Source organism: Puma concolor, chromosome C2, assembly GCF_028749965.1.
Source record: "Puma concolor isolate L17-30 chromosome C2, mPumCon1.1.hap2, whole genome shotgun sequence".
Taxonomy (NCBI): domain Eukaryota; kingdom Metazoa; phylum Chordata; class Mammalia; order Carnivora; family Felidae; genus Puma; species Puma concolor.
This window is the reverse complement of record NC_141675.1, coordinates 156,440,649-156,462,450: the sequence shown is the minus strand read 5'-3', so window position 1 is coordinate 156,462,450 and position 21,802 is coordinate 156,440,649. Positions and strand designations below refer to the sequence as shown.

Below are 21,802 nucleotides of genomic sequence, written 5' to 3'. Positions count from 1 at the left end.
CTTCCCCGGCAGGGTTGTGGGACGAGCGAGGGCCAGCCTGTGCCCTGGCCCCCGATGCTATCGGGGCCACGGGCCTGGCCTCTCCGCGTTCACCATACTTCTCTGCCGGAACAAGAATCACGCCCGTTGTCCAGAGGAGGAAACCGAGGCACAGAGAGGCTCAATCACTTGGCCAACTTGACTCTGAGCTACGAAGTGGTAGAGGCTAGAGTTGAAGCCCAGTCGGCCTCCAGAAGCAGGCTGAAGCACGGCGCGCCATCGTCCCTGCTGGGACTGCACGTTCTTGCTGTTCTTTCCCGCCTGCTCCTGCCCCCACCCGGCCGCGAAAGAGACGGTGGCGAAGGGGGGGGGCGAGAGGGAAGGGCAAGAACTCACCTCTGCTTCTGGAAAACAGAACAGACAGAACTGAGACAACTGCGCGGACTCTCCCCCAGAATCTTGTTCCGCGTCGCATGTCGGGGAACCCACAGCCGGCCCGGGGTGTGTGTCGTGCACTGTGCGTGCCCGTGCTTTCTACCTGAGGCTGTCACCGGCGTGTGTACTGAGACCTACTCTGAGAGCATCCGGGGTCCCCTGTGCTCTTCCCAGACCTCAGCGGGCCCCTCGGTTTGCAAGGGTGGCACGGTCCGGGTTGTCCGTGGTTCTCTCCCTGGCTGCAAGAAGCCTGGTTGATTATTTATTATTATTATTATTATTATTATTATTATTATTATTATTATTATTTTGCTTCGTGTGACTTGAAGTTCCAGGTTCCCCATTAGCCTCGTATGCACGCAACAACGCTGGCAGGTTGTGAAATTGTTTTGAACCGACGTCTTTCCAAAGGCAGGCATGGAGATTCCTCAGCGGAGGCCCCACCCTCTGAGACCCAGTGTGGACGCCACCCTGGAAACGGGGAGCCGTGCCTCCTGGGAGCTGCACCTGTGTGGGTTCACGCGTACCAAGTTCCGGGCTGACCCAGCCCAGGGGTTCCGGGTAAAGGACCCACAGACCAGCTGCAGCTTTGTTGGTGTGTTGGAGTTCTGGGAAGCAGCATTCGGGGTAGGTGTGACAGCAGGGCTGCTCTAGACAGGGAGCATGGCAGCCTGCTGAGAAAAGACCCGATTCCTTCTGGCCTTCATTTTATTTGTTTGTCTGTTTAGAAGATTTATTTATTCTGAGAGAGAGAGAGAGAGCCCGTGCACGAGTGGGGGAGAGGCGGAGAGAGAGAGAGAGGGAGAGAGAATCCCAAGCAGGCTCCACACTGTCGGCGCAGGGCCTGATGCGGGGCCCGATCTCACGAACCGGTGAGATCATGACCTGAGCCGAAACCGAGAGTCGGACGCTTAGCCTCCTGAGCTCCCCAGGTGCCCGCCTCCTGCCTTCGTTCTAAAGGGAGTGTCCTGTACGTGTCACGTAATACACAGGGGTGATGAAAGAGAATGGCACGTTCCCGGACAGAGTTTTAAGCTAAGGAATGCCCACGGTAACCGCGTTACGTAGTAACAGTACTTCCTGGGGGTGTATCCTTCCTGCAAAGCCTTGTTGTTCATCGGAAAGCGTCCCAACGAGAGGAGGGGTAGGGTGTCGGAGCCCGTGTGGCCCGGGGCACGCCCATCAGTACGATCAAGTAGGACATGGGCCCAGCAAACCACGGCTTGGGTTGCCATCTTGTTTCCAGCGTCTTTTGTCTTTCCCGCGGGTGAACAGGATTAACTTGGTAGATATTCTGATGATATTGACCTCTGATGGGTTTTGCTTGGTTTTGTTTTGTTTTTTAAAGTGGATTTCTGTATTTTGAGGTGGGGGGAAGGGCAGCGAAGGGGGGAGACAGAGTCCCAAGCAGGCTCCGCGTCGTCAGCACAGGGCCCGACCCGGGGCTCCATCTCATGAACCGCGAGATCACGACCTGAGCCAAAAGCACGAGTCGGACGTTGAACCAGCTGAGCCATCCAGGCGCCCCTCATGGACTTTACTTTTTAAATTGAGTCTCTACCCCAGGGTCGAAATAATTGTTCGCGTCAGCCTGGTGCCGTCGTAAAGAATATTTACAGAGGGGAGTCTGGAGAGCAGCGTTGGGAGCTCCGAGTGATTGGTGAAGGGGCTTTACCTGCATTTCATTTTGCAGCTCTTTCCTCAGGCTGTTGTAAAGCGTGATCACAGCGAGAAAGATCCAGTGACATCAGCCCTTGTGTTGCGTTTTCACGGCTGTGTTCCCGGTTCTTGTGGGGACAGAAGTGATTACGTTATTTCCAGTTCTCTGGAGTGTTCTAAGAGAAGAAGGAGCTGAGGCAGCTATACAGGAAGCTTAATTGGAAAGGAACGTGGAAAGAGTGCCCTGAGATGTGACGCTATTTCAGGCCTTTCTCTGGCAAGCGTTAGCAAAACTCAGGGGTGCCTAGGCCTGGGATCCTTTGGCCCCGAGTCTAAACAAAGGAATACGGTTTCAAGATGAGAACCTATTTGCAGAGGCATGCGACTGTTGGAGCTTGTGGTCTTGAAGCTGGAGAGAGAGAGCACGGGAAAGTGAATGAAGCCCCCCCCGCCCCCCCCCCCAGTCTGTTCTGTCCAAACAGATTACAGTGATGTGAGCTCGCCCTCACGTTCCCATGATGCATCCCTCCCAGGCTTCTCCCTCGATCTATGGGAGTGGACCAGGCCTTTACCTTTGGGACCCTCACTACGTGAAGTCCACCCCCCATAAACGCTCTCTTCTGCAGAAGAGGGGGGTTTATCTGGGGGACACGCTGCAGCTTTCCGTTGGTGCGATTTTGAAACGGTTTATGTAATCGAGGAGTTGTCTGCTGCCCTTGAAAAAATGTCTCAGGCATAAAGCAGGTGGGCTGGCGGCTGGCTGCGTCCAAGGGAGCCCCTCCCCGTGCTCCCAGATCAGGGCTTCGTGGAGTCCTGGTCTGGGGCTGGAGGCTCATGTCTGTTCTCGGAGAAGTGCTTGGTCCCATCGCAGATACTAGATACTGTTTCTCCCTAACTTAAAATATTTTTTTAATGTTTATTTAAAAAAATTTTTTTAATGTTTATTTATTTTTGACAGAGAGAGAGAGAGAGCGCGCACGTGCGCGCTCGTGTGAGTGGGGGAGGGGCAGAGAGAGAGGGAGACACAGGATCCAAAGTGGGCTCCAGGCTCCGAGCCATCAGCACAGAGCCCGACGCAGGGCTCGAACCCACTCACGGTGAGATCGTGACCTGAGCCAAAGTCGGACGCTTAGCTGACTGAGCCACCCAGGCGCCCCCAGTTTCTACTCAACTTTGTAAGTCCACCATCAATATCAGATTACCTCAGCAAGCAGCCCAAGCACCGAGGACTGTAAAACTTCCGAAGGGATCCTCGTAAACGTGGGTGTGCTTGGGGGTGGGGAGACTGCGGGTTAAGATCAGGGTCTCTACCTGTTCGTCCTTATTTAGGCGGATGTCAACCTTGGACGTTCTGGCCCCTTGGGAAGCTGACCGGGTGGAAGGGTCTCTGGAACCTCGGGTCAGGTGACCCTGCCTTCTGCTGCTCCGGAAGGGGTCCCCTGTGCGGTGGTGAAGGCTCGCCACCGTTTGCCGGGGTTGAGAGAATTTAATCTCCATTGTGGATAACACCTTAATGCACTCAAAGAAGATTACTTATTGTGAAAGCCTTTCCATTTTGTTCTTGTCCATTTGACAAATGGGGCATTATTATTCCCAGGGTGGCAGGGGCGGAGGCTGGCCCGGACGAGGGTTTGGCCCTGCTCATTGTCCCTTCAGCTGGGCTCCCAGCAGCCCCAGCTCCAGTCGGGTTCTGTTGGGCCATGCTGAAGTGTTGAGGCAGGTTCAGACTGTTGCTTTCGTTAGCTTTTCCACTCGAATGCGGCAGGGACACCTGTCTGTGTGACAGGTTTTATTTAGGGGGTCGGAACCCATAGGCCTGGCAAGACTGCGCTTGGTCTGGGTCAAAGACATTTGGGACCTACAGATACCCCATGTTTATAATATCGCACTTACTTTCTTGATGTGACTTGAATAGTAATTGGGACCGTTGGAGCCTTGTATTTGAGAAGTTTTAAAGTCTTTTTAAATTTAAATCTGCTTGTTGATTTATTCTTTTTTTTTTTAATTTTTGAGAGAGAGAGAGAGAGAGAGAGAGAGAGACAGAATGCGAGCAGGGGAGGGGCAGAGAGAGGGGGAGACACAGAATCCGAAGCAGGCTCCTGGCTCTGAGTTGTCAGCACAGAGCTCGATGCGGGGCTCAAACCCACAGACCACGAGATCATGACCTGAGCCGAAGTCGGACGCTCCACCAACTGAGTCATCCAGGTAGCCCTAAATTTTTTTTTTATTTTAGGTAATCTCTACATCCAGTGTGGGGCTTGAACTCACAACCCTGGGATCAAGAATCACATCCTCCACCAACTGAGCCACTCAGGCGCCCGAAGCCATGGGGTTTTATTGGTAAAATTCCAGTGAGCTTAGTGGAGACGGTTCCAAATACATAACAGGAGTCAAGCTCTCACCCTGCAGTGTTTTGCTCGAAGCCGCATAGAGGCCCGGGCTGTTGTGACAAAGGACAGTGAATGTTCTCCGTGTCATGTCATCTGTGCACGTAACTCCTCTGGCACGAAGCTACGTTCCTCCAGAAAGGATTGTTTACAGAGCATTTATTTTTGAAATGAATAGACGACATTTCTTGCACAAACATTTTTTTGTTCCAACCTTTTGTGAACTCGGGAGAGGCAAAAACAGGCTGGGGATACGTAGACTCCTCCGTGTAGACCGGGCTTCCGAGAGCGACCCACCGGAGTGGGTGCCATGGGTTGCCTGCAGTATTGAGAAAAGGCGAGGTTTTGTCATTCTGTGCCATCGAGGCCTTCCACGGTGGATGCTGGAAATGGACCCTGTCCTGGGGGGTGGGGGGGTGGGGTTAGCGTCCAGGTCGGGTCTTTGTGGGAGGAGCAGATGAGCCGGGGTGGAGAGGCCCTGGCCAAGGGCAGGCGGGCAATGGGTTGGGGAGGGAGGAGCTAGCTGGGGTTGGGAAAGAGGAAGGGGGCAGATGTCCCAGCCTGAACTTTGTGAAACAGCGGCCTGAGAGAGTAACTGTTTTGATAATCTTTCCGCTTGGTATTTTATTTTAGATTCTGATAAATCCACCAGAGAATTAAAGAATTTTCTTCTCCTTCCCAAGTGACAGCCTGCGGTGTTCCCTTGGGAATGTGGGGGGTAACCTCCTGCCTTACGCCCGGCCTCCTGATGGGTCCCAGTCATCCCCAGGGGCTTGCTCGGCAGTCTTCCAGGATGGGGGTGACCCTCCATTCTAGAAGATCCTCTCCCGTGGCGGGAATCTGTGGCAGAAACTTGATATTTCTCTGTTCGGTAACAGCTCTCTCTGAAATGCTTTGTGATTTTTATCGGGGATACGGTCTGGCTTATTCCTGGTGTGATTACTTGTCTTTGTTGTGTAGGTCCTTCAGCGAACTCACTCTATGATTCTATTTTTGTTGAGGCCATATAATTTCCTAAGCATTTAATATTTTATATGTCCTTTGAATTATCCCCGCGTCTTTGAAAACCATAATAGGTTGAAAATTATTCAGATGGAAACAGCTTCTTGTGTCCTGGGTATATTTTTAAATGTTGTGCTTGTAACATCTATCACTTGTGTTGTTTTGAGGCTCATTTTTATTTATTTATTTATTTATTTATTTATTTATTTTTTAAATTTTTTTTTCAACGTTTTTTTTTTTTTATTTATTTATTTTTATTTATTTTTGGGACAGAGAGAGACAAAGCATGAACGGGGGAGGGGCAGAGAGAGAGGGAGACACAGAATCGGAAACAGGCTCCAGGCTCCGAGCCATCAGCCCAGAGCCCGACGCGGGGCTCGAACTCACAGACCGCGAGATCGTGACCTGGCTGAAGTCGGACGCTTAACCGACTGCACCACCCAGGCGCCCCTGAGGCTCATTTTTAGTGAGCGGAGACGGCTAATGGCTTTTACTCCATAGGCACATGGAAATGTCTGGGGAATTTTAAATCGGCTGGTGGGGAGAAATGGAACAGTGTCAAGGGAAAACTTCTTGTGGGGAAAGAATATAACAACTGCTGGGCGAAACAGAGTGTTAGCTCTGGAGAAACGCATCAGGAAGAAAAGACTTGCAACACTGTTCCCAGTTTTCAAACTAAGTAATAGAAAATATGTGAATCTGGGTATTTATCCAAGTCTGGAACTCTAAATTCTCGTCCTTGCTAACTTTTAACGTCCTGAGTATTGTAGTCGATGAACTAAAAGAGGCACACGGAACGAATTCTCCTGTCATACCTTGTCCCTCCACCAGGTGGTGTCCTGTCACGTGGTGGGCGAGGCCATGCAGTTCCTGGTCAGTGCGGGGCCCGCATCCCCAGGAGACACAGGGCGCCAGCTGTACGGTGTCAGGCTGTCCCCGGTTCATTTACAGGTAAGCGTGGGTAGATCGAGTGAGTCGTGGGGAGACAGTGCTCGTAAACCTGTGGGGTAAGCGTGGCGTGACCATGGGGCTGTGATTCCCTGATTTTATTAATCATTCATTTCATAGTTTCCAGACCTTCTGTACTATACTGTACCTGCAGGAAATAAAGCGTGCGTGTTGTGTATATGCGCACACACGCACACACGTATGACACGCGCACACGTGTGCACATGCACGCACATACATGCACACACATGCACAAACATGTGCGCACGCACACGTATGACATGCATACGTGTATGCACAAAGACACGTGCACATGCACGCACACACATCTACACACAGATATGTGCACACGTAGCACACACGTATATATGTGCACACACATGTACGATGTGCACACACATGTGCACGCACACAGTCATGCCCACACGTATGCACATACACACATGCACGCACATATGTGCACACATGCATGCACAAAGATGTGTGCAAATGCACACACACGCACATACGTGCACACACATCTACACAGACATGTGCACACACATCCATACGTGCACATACATGTACGGCATGCTCACACGTACGTATGTGCACACACATGTACACACAGACATGCGCACATGTATGCACACACGTGCACAATACATGTGTGCAAAGATACACACATACACATGTACATGTGCACGCACACATCTACACACAGACATGTGCACACGTACACACACACACACACACACACACACACACACACACGATGAATTCAGAGGTTGCCCATTCACCGAAATTGGGAGATGTGATATTTCTCAAGGCATGTCCACAAATCCGGGATGTCGTTGGCAGGTAGGACAAGGCAAGTGGCATCTGAGGTGGGGGACAGCTGTGCTGCTTCAGGACCCAGTGCCGGACTCTTTCGGAAAGAGTCGGCTTTATTTATTTGTTTATTAATGTTTATGTTTGCGAGAGACAGAGAGCAGGGGAGGGGCAGAGAGAGAGACGGGGACACAGAATCTGAAGCAGGCACCAGGCTCTGAGCTGTCAGGACAGAGCCCGATGCTGGGCTCGAACCCACAAACCGCGAGATCGTGACGTGAGCCGAAGTCGGACGCTCCACCGACTGAGCCACCCAGGCACCCCATGGAAAAATCAACTTTAAATTTTTTTTTTTTTTTCAACGTTTATTTTTTATTTTTGGGACAGAGAGAGACAGAGCATGAACGGGGGAGGGGCAGAGAGAGAGGGAGACACAGAATCGGAAACAGGCTCCAGGCTCTGAGCCATCAGCCCAGAGCCCGACGCGGGGCTCGAACTCACGGACCGCGAGATCGTGACCTGGCTGAAGTCGGACGCCAACCGACTGCGCCACCCAGGCGCCCCAAGGAAAAATCAACTTTAAAATGGCTCAGTTGGTTAAGTGTCCTGACCCTTGATTTCGGCTCTGGTCACGATCTTGTGCTTTGTGAGCTAGGACCCCATGTAGGGCTCTGCGCTGACCGCACGGAGCCTGCTTGGGATCTTCTTTCCCCTTCTGTCTCTCTGCCCCTCCCATGTGCGCTCTCTGTCTTTCAAAAATAAATAAACTTAAAAAAGAAAGAAAGATCTTTAAAAGAACTCTTAGTATGTTTTACAAGTTAAAAGATGAGTGTTCCTGTAGTTTTTCTGATTATAGGCTTATTATTATGATAATTACAGACTCGCACAGGCCTCCCTCGTTTTATTGCGCTTTGTAGATACTACGTTTACCAACCGAAGGTTTGCGGTGGCCTCTGCGTGTTTCTCCGTCACAGTTGGGTGATTCTGTAACACGTCCTACTTTGTCCTTAATCTGTTTCTCACGGAGATCTGTGATCAGTGATTACAGCTCACTGAGAGCTCATATGATGGTTACCAATTTTTAGCAAGACAGTATGTTTTGATTAAGTCAACGCACATACGCCGTCACCTGTTAGACGTGACGCTATCACATGCTCTGAGAGTGTCGTGTCGGCGTAACTTTTATGCACCGGGGGGGAAGCCAGGCAAATTCATTTGACTTGCTTTCTCGTGACACCTGCTCTGTCGTGGTCTGGACCGAGCCTGCAGTGTCTGTGAGGTGTGCTGGTATATATTTTGCATAATGTTAACGACGATACGTATAGAAGTTACGTAGAGACACGTATAGTAATTATAAGAGGCTTATTGGTCAAGCTCCGGGTGCCCAAAGCGTCAGTAACTGTGTGTCTCTCCCGCGAAGTGGGGTTCCACGGGTGCCCCATTCGGCCAGCATGTGAGCACTGTCAATTTCTGGGTCTGTTCTAGGGGTCCTTGCTGATGCAACCCTGGGTGTCCTTTCCTCTGTCCTCTGTCCTTGGCTGCCTAAGTGGGGAACGAGCCCAAGTCATCCAGCGCCCCCAGCCACAAGGGAGGACACTGCTGCACATGCTTTTCCTACACAGACGTGGTTTTGCATACCCAGGGCAAACCAGATTTTCTGGCTACCTAAATGGCCTTTTTCTGAGATCCAGCCCCCGCTCGCCCCCAGCCCCAGCCGCCAACACTTCCTTTCTGAGAGGTGAGGGGGGGTGAGCGTCACAACATGCACTCGTCAGAGGCTAATGCCCTCTCGCTCGCCCCCGAGATTTTGGACAGTGTAACTGGAAAATACCTCCAACGTCTGGGATGCGCTTACCCGACGTTCACCGCTTGTTCCGGAACAGACGGAGTCCTGCCAGACCCATCCACCTCCGGCGAGGAAATGGCGTTTTCCGAGATGGTTCACGTGCCATTTCGTGCAGCTCAGACACAAGGAGCACAGTTGTATCTATGATCTCTTAACGCACTTTGAATCCACTCTGTGGATTCCCCCTCAGAGCACAGGGGGCTGCTGGAGGCGGCTGGGTTATTGACGACCAAGGCGGGAGACACTCCGGGCGCTCTGTTGTGGCCGTTACAAGTGCATCAGGGGGCCTGCATTGGCCTCGCGGCCCCGAAGCAAGTCCCCGCAGGCTTAGCTTAACATGCCACTGACGTCCCACGTCCCCGTTCCGGAGGCCCGTCGGTCTGGAAGCTCTGGGGGGACCCGTTTCCTTGCTCACTGGGCTGTCGGCGTGATTCGGGTCCTTAGGGCCGGAGGGCCGAGAGCCTGTGTCCTTGCCGGAGGTCAGCTGGAGGCTGTTGGCAGCTTGGACGGGCCCCCTCATTCCCAAGCTCTTGGCTTCCTCCCTCCGTCGTGAAGGCCCCTCGCCGGCCTGCTCTCCTGCCTTCCTCTCCCGTCTCTAAGGGCTCACCTGATTCCCCGGGGCTCGCTGGGGTAGCCCTTACCCTAGTCTCTCCTGCGAAGCCCCCTTTTGCCATATCAGGCCACGTAGTCACAGGTCACGAGAATCTTCGCGAGGACATCTCTGGGGGGGGGGGCATTATTCTGCCGCCACAGATGGGGCGGGTTCGACGGATGGCTGCCAGGGCTCAGAGTCCGGTTAGAGGGTGGGTGTTGGCCCAGGCAAGAGAGGAGGTGCACAGCCCGCGGGGAGTGCACGGGAGTGGGGTTGGGCTCAGCTCTGGCTTCCTTCTTTCCTCCCTCTCCTTCGTGCCTTGGTGACACTGCCCAGGAGAAATGCAGGGCCCAGGGAATTATTCATGTGATAGACTACAGAGTTGAGGGACATCTGGCCTTCAGCCGCCAGCACTGAGGGCCCTGAGTGGCAGGTTGAGGCCGAGGAAGGCGCTGGCGGGGATGGGGCCGGGCTGCAGGGAGGTCCGGGGGGGGGGGCTAGAGTTTTCCTTGCCGTTTTGAGAAGGCAAGGGGAGGCCAGGCGGGTGTCTAAGAACGTAAATGAACTCGCGCACACGCGTGCACACACACACAGACCTATGCGCGCACGGATGCGCTTGGGGTTTTGGTGGGAAGGGCAGCTCCCCAACAACCGTGTTTCTTCGTAGCTGGAGCTCCACATGAAGGACAAGAGAGACGACATCCAGATCAAGTGGTCCTTCGTCAGCACTCCAGAAACGGCCGTTACCGTCCAGCCCAAAGCACCGGTGGAGGTCAGTCCGTGAGTTTTTACGATCCCCCCCCCCCACCCCGTCGGTGTGTGTGAACGTGCTCGCAGGTCGCGAGCGCCCGATCTGGGGAGCAGAGGCTCGGACCAGCGCCTCCCTGGGCAGGCTTCTCCCCTCGTCCCAGAGAACGGGGCGGCCACGGCAGGGCGTTGGATGAATCTGACGCCGGCCCGACCCAGCTGCTCATCTGGGCATGAACTCTGGCATCTGAGCACCCCATTTCCCCCTCTGTGAAGCGACGAGAAATTGGGGGCGGGGTTAAAAAAAGACTCAAGTACGTGAGCAGAACGAGGTCCGTCCATCCGTACGATGGAGTATTTTTTCAGCCGCAAACAAGGAATGAGGTTCTGACACCTGCTGCCACATGGAGGAACCTCGAAAAGGTCAAGCAGAGCGAGGCAAGCCGACACGAAAACACGCGTTTACGATCCCATTTCTAGGAGCTGTCGCAGCGGGCAAACCGTAGACGCAGAAGGCAGAGCAGTGGCCGGCAGGGGCAGTTGGTTGGGGGGGGAGTGGCCGCGGGGAGCGAGAGATCAGGGTACGGGTGACAGAGTGAGGGTGGTTGCACAGCACCGAGCGTCCCAATGCTCAGAGCAGAGCGTCCCAAAGCTACCAGAATGTCTGCTTTAAAATGGTGAATTTTATGTCTTGCGGATTTCACCTCACTTGAAGAAGATCGGTGTATCGAGGACGTGTTGAAGGGAAGGGACGACATGTTAAGTACAGACCACGGAGCCTTAACGCCGGGGTTTGGCTCTCGGCTCTGCCGCTCACGCGCCGGGTGACCCTACGCGTGGTAATTCACTTCTCTGTGCGTTAGTGTCCTCGTCGCTCGAGTGGGAACAATGATAGTCAAGGTGGTCGCGAAGATTAAATGAGCTAGTACCTAGAAGCGCCTAGGATCGAGCCTGACTTATCCTAAGAGTGACGCGGGTATTTGCTGTTTTGATACTTATTAGAGTCTCTAGCAGAGAGTAGATGTTCACTAATGGGCACGTTGGGACTAAGTTGGCCAGAGCAGGACCTGGCCGGCCGTCTGCAGACCGATCCCTGAGATCCCTCCAACCCTGCAAGTCAGAGGTTTTCCATGGGTCTGTGGTCCTGGGGGAGGTCTTTCCTGCAAACGTCCTGTCCCCTGAGCAGGTGAGGGTAGCTGGAGCCCCGCAGCGAGGGCATTTACCCCAGAGGTGACAAGGGACACCAGAGGGCTGGTGTGGCACTCCCTCCGTGTGACTGCCCCACAGTTTACGTATCTATTTAGCGGCTGACGGATACTTAGGGAGTTTCCAGTTTGGGGCTTTATGAACAGTGGTGCTGTGTGCATTCTGGAACGCAGGAACACGTTTCTGTTGGGTGGGAATTATTACAGCTCTATGGAGCTGACCCCTGGTAACACAAATCATCCAGTTTTGTTCCTCTACAAGCTTGTCTTTCTCCTCGGGCCTTTTCACTTACTTGAATACTTTTTAACTTCAAAAAAAAAAAAAAAAGTCACGCGAGACAGAAAAAACACATCTGTCGGAAAGGGTTTACGCAGAAATAGCAGCATGTTTCTGTATCCCGCGTGTCTTTACTTTTGCCGTTTTTAGAAATAAGGGGCCTGATGATCTGTGAGATCGGAGGACCCCGTCTCCCAGACGTCACCTGTCCTAATCTGACCTCCCGGGAGCCCAGGCCGCACCCAGCGGGCTTTGCCTCAGGGATGCGGTGAGGAGAGCAGTCACCTGCCCGTCCGGCTGCACGGCGACGGTTATGAAATGATTGGGTGGCTTGTCTTCTTCCGGCAGGAGCGGGCGGCTGAGATGAAAGCAGTGTCTGAAACCCTCAAGGATATCTTGAAGCACCTGGTTGGTTCTGCCTCGCCGTCGGTGGTTCTGAGGACCAAGCCTGTGGATGTGAGGGAAGTTCAGGTAAGTCCTCCACGGAGGGCGGAGCTTCCCGACCCTTTGGGACCAGGGTCCCCCTCCTGGAGAATCTGCACGCACTCCCCTTGTCCCTCCACCCTTCATGGGAGAGCCAGAGTGAACGGCTGCTTGCTGGTGATCTTGACCGTGTCAGGGACGAGCTTCGAGTTCAGGGCACAGGGTTCCAAAGCCCCGTGGGATGGAAGCAACAGGTGTCTGGGCCTCTCCGCACGGTCCAGCCCTAATTGGCCTTGACCCTCTGCTTTTCTGTGTTGGCTGTCCCCTCAGAGCCTGTGGTCTCGGATCTCATCCTTCCAGGACTATGGGACCTGGGAAACCCAATCAGCAATGAGAACATGCCCTTGAAGCAAGGAGGCTTTATCTGATACCCTCCGTAACTGCATGAGCCAGTTGTGTATTTATATAAATGTACATTTGTTCACATGCACAAAAACTTATTGTAAGGAATGGGCTCACGTGATCACAGAGGCCGACAGTCCCAGGATCTGCAGGGTGAGTCAGCGAGCCGGAGACCCAGGAGAACCCCGGGGGCACTTCCCGTCTGAAGGCCAGCAGACATGAAGAACTAATGTTTCCATTCAAGTCTAAAGGCAGGAAAAAAACTGATATCCTGGCTTAAAGCAGTCAGGCTGGAGGAATCTCCTCTTTTCCAGGGAAGGTCGGCCTTTGTTGTGTTCAGGCCTTCAACTGATTGGATGAGGCCCACCCACATTAGGGAGAGCAACCTTCTTTACTTGGTCTTTTTTTTTTTTTTTTTTTTTTAATTTTTTTTTTTTCAACGTTTATTTATTTTTGGGACAGAGAGAGACAGAGCATGAACGGGGGAGGGGCAGAGAGAGAGGGAGACACAGAATCGGAAACAGGCTCCAGGCTCTGAGCCATCAGCCCAGAGCCCGACGCGGGGCTCGAACTCACGGACCGCGAGATCGTGACCTGGCTGAAGTCGGACGCTTAACCGACTGCGCCACCCAGGCGCCCCTTTACTTGGTCTTTTGATTGAAATGTTAACCTCGTGCAAAAATACCCTCATAGCAACACCCAGGACAATGAGCAAATACTTGCGTGTCCCGTGGCCCCGTCAAGTTGACACGTAAAATTAACCGTCATGCATATATAATTGAAATATTTTACCTCCGTCCCAGCCCTGTGATTGCTCTGGCCCCAGTGCTCATGGACTGGGATCCTAAGGACTTTTGTGACTGCTTCTTACAGGTCACAATCAGCAGGGTCCTGGTTCACAAACTTTTTTAAAAGTTTATGTATTTATTTTTGAGAGAGGGAGAGAGCACGAGTGAGGGAGGGACAGAAAGGAGAGACGGAATCCCAAGCAGGCTCCGTGCCATCAGCCCAGAGCCTGACGTGGGGCCCGACCTCAGGAACCGTGAGTCGGATGCTTAACAGGCTGAGCCACCCAGGCGCCCCCGCACCTGCTTTATTTGGGCATAAAAGGCTCCCTTGCAAGGGAAGAGGTTTTGGTTGATTGGGACCCTCCCTTCCCACGAGAAGGGAAAAATCGTCGCAGAGCAGACCCCAGGGTCAGGCGCCCCGTGCAGACGGTCCTGAAGACGCCCCCCGCCCCCAGTGACAGGTGTCGAGGTGTTGGGCGGCCGCCCCTTCTTCCCCGCAGGTCACTGTCCTGTGTGCTTCTGTTCACAGAACCTGCAGCACACTGCACCCAGCCCTCAGGAATCCTGCCCTCCCAAACCTCCAAGGGCCCACGAACTCAAGCTGTCGGTGAATAACATCCGGGCCTCGCTGCTGCACGATCCCGGTGCTTCAGGCAGGTGGCGCGGGGAGCCCCGCTGGTTCCAGAAGGGACCGTCCCTCAGGGTGATTTGTGGTTTCGCTGTGGCACCCTCCAGTTGGGTCTGCGGCGTGACCCCCGCCTTTGAGCAGAAAGAGCCCCTGAGAAGCATAACGGCAAAGAGGGGCAGTTAAAAAACGGTCCTGGCTTTCATACGTGAAGGCTGAGGGCAGAAAGGAATGCGGTCGTGTGTAACCTTGTCCTTCTCTTGAGTCTGGAAGGCACATCCTTTTTTTTTTCTTTGAACTATTGAACGCGTAAACCCATGTTAAGCATCCCTGACTGATAGGCAATAGGCACCTTCTCCTTTTCTAGAAGCCGAGGTGCCACGGGGGCAGTTTAGGGAGCGTCAGAAGGGCTTTGGCCCATCGGGGACGCTTCGCTGCACGGCGGGGCTGTTATCGGAGTGAAAAGTATTGCAGACCATTCTCTCTTTTTTTTTTTTCTTTAAGTTTACTTATTTCGAGAGAGAGAGTGCAAGCAGGGAAGGGGCAGAGAGCGGGGACGAGAGAGAGAATCCCAAGCAGGCTCCACACTGTCAGCACAGAGCCCGACGTGGGGCTCGAGCTCACAAACCGTGAGATCGTGACCTGAGCTGAGATCAGGAGTCAAGATGCTTAACTGACTGAGCCGCCCAGACGCCCCAAACAGATTATTCTTTTTAGCTGTTCCCGAACGTTTGCTGAGCCCCCACAGGCACAGCAGCCTGGGACAGGACACATCTTTCCACTGTGATCCGATTTTGCTGAGACCAGGAATGAATTCCTCTTTATTGTCCGAGCACACTAAGGGTTGTTTATCTGCAGGGACTTCCTTCCGGTCCCCAAAGCACAGACTGTCCGCATTTAACAAATGAGAGTCTGTGCCAAGCTCATCCTAGGTGATCGTTCGGGTAAAAGCACTTGGATGTTGCCGTCTGGGGCTGCAGTGTTCAGCCGCCGAGGGGCATCTCTCTCTGGACTCAGTCGGCCAGGGCTGGGGTCCCCGTTCCTCGCCTCTGCCAGCAGGTGCACATCTGGGTCCGTGTCTCCCCTCCACGGTGATTGTGAAGATTCGTAAGATAATGTGATAGAACACCTGGCACCGTGGGGTATGTGGTAAAGCGTCCGTGCGTTCCGGTGATGACTGACTACGCCGTGTGTCCACACCTTCATGCCGTGGGACGACAACTGTTCACCAGTGAAATGTCCCGTTACGGGGATCAGTGATCCCCAGACAGGAGTCTGACTGAGCCGAGTCAGGTGTAAAAACGCACCCCTTGTAAGTAGGGACATGGCTTCCCTGTGGGGTACCCCCCCCACTTGGGGGTCGTTCCAGAGGACTTGTCTTCTGCAAGCAGTTAGTCTTGTCCAAAAGTGGGGGCCACATCTTCTGTAGTGATGTCGCCCCTGGGGAGTGTCCCCCCTCCCCTCCCGCCCAGGGCAGGGAGCAGGGGCACTTGGGGTCTGTCCAAGGTCAATAGATACCAAGTTGGGGATAGAAAATCTTAAACCTCCAATGAGGTGCTTCGAGAGTTTGCTAATGGCAAAGGAAACAAAGAACCGTCCCCCCAGAAGTGGGTGAGCCAAGAGCTCAGGCATTTAATTCCGCCTGTTATATGCAAAACGTGTATACGTGTAATGCGGTTAAAAAATAAAAATGCCCCTTTGTTCGATTACAGGCTACGTGAACCCACAGTGTGTAGTTCGGCTGAATGATCCCGTTCAGAAGTTCAGCGCCCTCGCGAAAAACGCTACGGACCTCACCTGGGAAGAAGAATTCACCTTGTGCGTACAGCCTGGCTATCTTGGGCTTGGGTTTGTACAGCCACACCTGTCCAAGACTGCCCAACCCGGCAGTCGGTTTACAGCACCGTTCACGCCAAAAACTAAAACTAAAAAATAAATTTCGCTTAAATGTGTAGCCAACATCCGAGGTAGGAATCGTTACCTGGAGGGGATACGGTTACATGTCTAGACTGCTTGCGAAAATCAGTTAAAACTATTAGAAATAACAAGATACAGGATAGAAAGAATATGAGGAAACCGGTATAAATAATATTCCAGTCAAGTGGCTAACTCTGCAGAAGTCAATTGCTTTCTGATGCTTGCACGATGAACCATTAGGAAAAAGTACTGACCGCAGACGTCCCACGTATAATATAAAGAGCTTTTATAAATCATTAATGAAAATAGGAGCGCTCCCTTGGAAAACGGGGGAAAAATGAGCTGGAAATATGAAAGCAAGAACGATAGATAGCTAGAAACTTTTGAAAAGATGTTCACTCCCACAAGTAGTTCAATACAAGTGTGTAGACAAAAGAGAGAATTTTTTCACCTTACAGGGTGGTAGAGAGTAGGGGAGTGAGAACAGCCAGTGGAAGTGTGGATTGGAATAGCCATTCTGGAAGTCCTCCAGGCGTATTATAAAAAAGAGAGAGGGAGATGGGGCGCCTGGGTGGCTCAGCCGGTTGAGCGTCCGACTTCAGCTCAGGTCATGATCTTGCGATCTGTGAGTTCGAGCCCCGCATCGGGCTCTGTGCTGACGGCTCAGAGCCTGGAGCCTGCTTCGGATTCTGTGTCTCTCTCTCTCTCTGCCCCTCCCCTGCTCATGCTCTGTCTCTCTCTGTTAAAAATAAATTAAAAAGGGGCGCCTGGGTGGCGCAGTCGGTTAAGCGTCCGACTTCAGCCAGGTCACGATCTCGCGGTCCGTGAGTTCGAGCCCCGCGTCAGGCTCTGGGCTGATGGCTCGGAGCCTGGAGCCTGTTTCCGATTCTGTGTCTCCCTCTCTCTCTGCCCCTCCCCCGTTCATGCTCTGTCTCTCTCTGTCCCAAAAATAAATAAACATTGAAAAAAAAAATTAAAAAAAAATAAATTAAAAAAAAAAGAGAGAGGGAGAGAAAATCTCTTAAATGCACATACCTTTTGGCTGGGATCTACAGTTTCCCTAAGGAAATAATCGCACAGTGTTTACAAAGATGTATGGATAAGGATGTTTCTCTTCGCTTGTTTATAATTACGGAACGTTGACCACAACCAACAATTATTAAGGGTTGGTTATTAAGGAACGGACAAAATAAAAGGCCACATAGTGAAATGACGTTGTTCTGTAGCGTCTGACATGGAAAGATGTCCCGTATCTTAATTGAAAAAAAAAAAGAGAGAGAGAGGTCTATCATGTTCTATAATTTTGTTTTTAGATAATTACATAGCTACACTTTTTAAAAACATGTTTATTTGGGGAGGGAGGGAGAGCTCGCACGTGCGAGGGGCGAGGGGCGGAGGGAGAGGATCCCACGTGGGCTCCGCACTGTCAGCACAGAGCCCGACTCGGGGCTCGATCCCACGAACCGTGAGATCATGACTTGAGCCGAAAGCAAGAGTTGGATGCTCAACCAACTCAGCCACCGGGTGCCCGTATAGCTACACTTTTTGATACAGCAACGACTCACTACATGTCACTCTTGAAATTTCAACTAGTGAAACTTAAACAAAGTTAAGTTCAGGCCCTCCGTTTGCCCTGGCCTTACCTTGAGCTCTCGGTGGCCATCTGTGGCCAGCGGCCCCCGTATCAGAGAGCGGCTGTGTACAACGTTTCTGTCATCAGCCAGGAAGTCACGGAGAATTCTGGGAGACCAGCAACCAAATATGAACGGCAACCGTTTGGGGATAGTCAGGTTGCAGATAATCTTTATACTGATGGTGATTTGTATCTCTTTGTACAGTCAGAAAAAAAACACCGTTTCAAAAAGTTAATGGAGCTTGTTTAAAAATTCTTTGTCTTTCCTGCAGCGAGTTGAATGCCAAGTCGAAGGAGCTGTACTTGGAGATTTCAGAGGAAGAACAATCATCAGGAGGTGGGTGTCGAGCAGGTAGATGGGGGCCCTGCTCTCCGGGGGGGTTGGTCCAGCCGCCTTGACGGGGACCCGGAGAAGCTGGGAGGCGTGGGCGGGAGACCCCACAGAGCATGCTGGAGTTCTGAAGGCGATGTTGGCTCGAAAGTCCATTTCAGTTTTTGACAAGGTCAGACATTTTTTTTTAAATGTTTATTTTTTTGAGAGAGAGAGAGAGAGACAGAGCATGAGCAGGGGAGGGGCAGAGAGAGAGGGAGACACAGAATCCGAAGCAGGCTCCAGGCTCCGAGCTGTCAGCCCAGAGCCCGACGCGGGGCTCGAACCCACGAACCGTGAGATCATGACCTGAGCCGAAGTCGGACGCTTAACCGACTGAGCCACCTGGGGCCCCCAAGGTCATACATTTTGGAAGAGAATATACTCAGCTGGGTTTTACCTTTCTTTCTCTCTCTCTTTTTTAAAACAAATATCTAAAACTTTTTATTCAGTAATTCTTGGTTTAGAGATGCACTTCTCAATCTTCTTAGCCTTAATTGACCCGTTTTGTTTTGTTTCAACTTGTGGTAAAACGCTTGTGACATGCAAATGACCATCTTAACCATTTCTGAGGGTAACATTCAGTGCTATTAAGTACATGCCCACTGAGTGCAACCCTCACCGCTGTCTGTCTCCAGAACTTCTCCATCTTCCCAAGCCGAGGCTCTGTCCCCCTGAGACAACTCCCTGTCCCCTCCTCCCCCCAGCCCCTGGCGCCCTCCCCCGCCATTCTACTCTCTGTCTCTGTGGATTTCAACCTGCTCTTCCTTGTAAAATAAGCCACGGCTGCTTGTACTGGGCACATGCTTTAGAGATGAGAAAGCGACAATTAAAGGTAGAAATCATGACAGTGAGCTCGGACCGGTGTGAGTGCACATGTGCTTGAGTCAGGAGTATCAATATTTATCAGGTTTCTAAAGATGCCCTTAGACTTACCAAACTCGGAGAGGGGGACCCTCTCCTGGCTTCTCCTGCCACAAACCCGGGCCGTTTGGATGTCTCCTAAAATTACCAAGACCCAGGAAAAAGCAATTTAAGCTTCTATGTATGAGCAAGAATTCGGAGCCCATTTCCCGGATTCTGCTGTCTTGGGGGGAGGCAGTGAGGCGCTCCCGACGTGCCAAGGGCAGGCGTGTGGTTTGACCCCAGACTGGCCGGGTGTTCGCCTGCGGAGAAGCCCCTCCGAATCCACCCCTGACGCACGGCTCGTTTGCTCCGCTGGCGGTTCAGTCCTGTCCAGCCTCGCGGGGTCTACGAAATTCCGTGTGAAAAACACAAAACAGAACGAAGAACAACCATATAACCTTTACTCACACCCACACGCTTTTGACATGTTGCCCCATGCCTCTGTTACCTGTGCTCGCGCTGGGTGGCGGCTCTCGGTTTTGCACACGCTGTTTCTGCACGCGCACACACACGCACGCGCGGGCCCTTCACACCCCCTCTCCTTGGCGTGTCCTTCCTGAGAATGAGGATGTTCTCCTGACGGCCGCTGCCCAGCTCTCGGCTTCCTGGATCTGCATCGGTGGGTCTGCATCCCAGCCTTGCAGGTCGGGCTTCCTGGCCCTCAGGGCTGTCACTCTCGACTCCCGCACAGGCTTTTCCTCCTGCGGTGGTCTGGAGTGGCGCCTCGGGGACTCGTCCTGGGTGTGGTGGCTTCCGTGGCACCCCGTGGAGGCACGCCTACAGTGTTCCTTACTTGTGTCCTGTTTCCCCAGCTCTGTCGGCGGTGACGACCATTCCCTTAGATTTATTCAAGAAGCAGCCTGCGGGGCCACAGAGCTTTACGCTGACCAGCGGCCCCTCCTTCGGCAGCTCGGTGCTGGGTTCGGTCACCGCAGAGGTACGACGACATTGCCCGCTGTCGCCGCGCTCCGGCTTGAGCCGCTCGAGACCCACTTGAAATAAGGAACGTCTTCACTTGTCAGGCTCCCTCTTGCCTGAAGCAGGACGCTCTCCTGAGAGCCCGTTGCGCGCTGTGCGTTTCCAGACTCGGATGGGCCACGTCCCGCCCACGGTCGCGTCGAGTCGCCTGCCACGTGGGGAGCGGTCCACGATGCCGTGTCACGTGGGCCGGCCCCGGAAAGGGCCACTTGGTTGCATTGGGTTCTCCAGCCTCTGTTGCGTCGTTGCATGGCGAGTGGGTGGGTTTGAGCGCGGGTCTTACCGCCTTCTGTCCATTGTGGGGAACCCCGGGTCAATCGTCAGACGGTTCCGAGACTAGGTGACGTTCATCGAAGAAGGCAGAGGTTATGGCAGAGGAAGGCGGCCCCCCGCCCCCGTCCAGGCGCCGGGCCGGGTGCCGTATGGAGCGCGTAACCAGCTTTCTCTGCAGTTCTCTTACGTAGAGCCCGGCGAAGCGAAATCCTGGCAGACCGCTCCGCCCGCTCCTGCTGCGAAGGTGGAAAAAGACCGCATGGTGATGCCCTGTGGGACCGTGGTCACTACTGTCACTGCCGTGAAAACCAAGCCGCGTGTCGACACGGGGAGGGCGTCCCCGCTGAGCTCGGGTGAGAATGAAGAGTAAGCCCCCGGCCTGGAGTCACGCTGCCCCACGGGTGCCGTGGCCCCTGGCCAGCAGGGTGCCTCAGGGAGCGAGGTTAAGACACTCTCGTGGCACAGAAGGAGCGGGAACCGGCAGGGCTTCTGCTTAGCTTTTTTGTCTTTAAGTTTATCCATTTATTTTTTGAGAGAGAGAGCGAGCGTGCATGCATGTGAGCGGGCGAGAGGGGGAGAGAGTCCCAAGCAGGCTCTGTGCTGACAGCTCGGAGCCTGGAGCCCGCTTCGGATTCCGTGTCTCCCCCTCTCTCTGCCCCTCCCCTGCTCGCACTCTGTCTCTCCCTCTCTTTGTCTCAAAAATAGAATAAATAAACATTACAAATAAAAAAAAAGTAGGCTCCATGCTGTCAGCACAGAGCCCGACACGGGGCTTGAACTCACGAACCGTGAGATCACGACCTGGGCCGAAACCGAGAGTCGGATGCTTAACCGACTGAGCCACCCAGGCGCCCCGAAAATCATTTTTTCGCAGGCTTGATGTGCCATCATTTTAGATCCAGCTGGATCCTGCACCGGTCCCCTCAGCCTCCGCCGTAGGGACAACTTCTGTATACTTGGGTCACTAACTTTTATTCGGGCTGTACGTCTGTTCACACAGATGTGTTATCTTCCCAGAATAGGTTGCCTGGCCCCATTCGTGAATACAAAACAGAATGGGAAATTCTGGCTTAATTTCTGAAATTGTACTGAAACCTGGGTTCTCCCTCCCCCCCCCCCCCCCAAAAGAATGAGATTGTGCAACGATCTGAAGGTTTGCCCTGGCCGTTTCCAACCGCCCGGACGGCGTTGGCGCGAGAGATGTGATTTCACTTTCCGGAAACTGTAGGTTCAGACGGCTTTGGGGCCCTCTTATGACCAGAATGTTCCTCTGGCAGAGTCTCCCCTGAAGACACCTGTCAAGGTGAAGGTCGTTGAGAAGGACATCTCTGTCCAAGCCGTCTCCTGTCACGGCGCCCCTGTCAGTAAGACGTTCTCTTCTTCGGACACAGGTAACGGGCGTGCTCACCGCCTTTTCCTTCCTCCTGGCCTCTTCCCTCACGCCTTCCGCATCTGCCCCGAGGTCAGCATTTCCTTTTCAGAGTTTGGGAGGAGCTTTTTCCAGTGAAAGGAGAAAAACTAGGAGAAAGCGGAAAGGGAAGCCAGCCAGAGACCAGGAGTGGCATTTAGTTTTAGCAGGTGCTTTAACAAAATAAACGTA

The 21,802-nt window shown here is 53.1% G+C and overlaps 1 protein-coding gene across 1 annotated transcript in view; it reads left to right on the top strand.

The window, feature by feature from the left end:
• Positions 1-21,802, top strand: part of C2CD2 (C2 calcium dependent domain containing 2) — a 49,412-nt gene that overhangs the window by 15,343 nt on the left and 12,267 nt on the right. Inside the window, exons 3-11 of the mRNA XM_086676025.1 lie at positions 6,294-6,413; positions 10,326-10,430; positions 12,236-12,358; positions 14,030-14,153; positions 15,838-15,943; positions 17,948-18,012; positions 19,764-19,888; positions 20,381-20,555; positions 21,480-21,593. Of these exons, the coding sequence (XP_086532151.1) occupies positions 6,294-6,413; positions 10,326-10,430; positions 12,236-12,358; positions 14,030-14,153; positions 15,838-15,943; positions 17,948-18,012; positions 19,764-19,888; positions 20,381-20,555; positions 21,480-21,593 (1,057 nt within the window). The remainder of the gene's footprint in view (positions 1-6,293; positions 6,414-10,325; positions 10,431-12,235; positions 12,359-14,029; positions 14,154-15,837; positions 15,944-17,947; positions 18,013-19,763; positions 19,889-20,380; positions 20,556-21,479; positions 21,594-21,802) is intronic.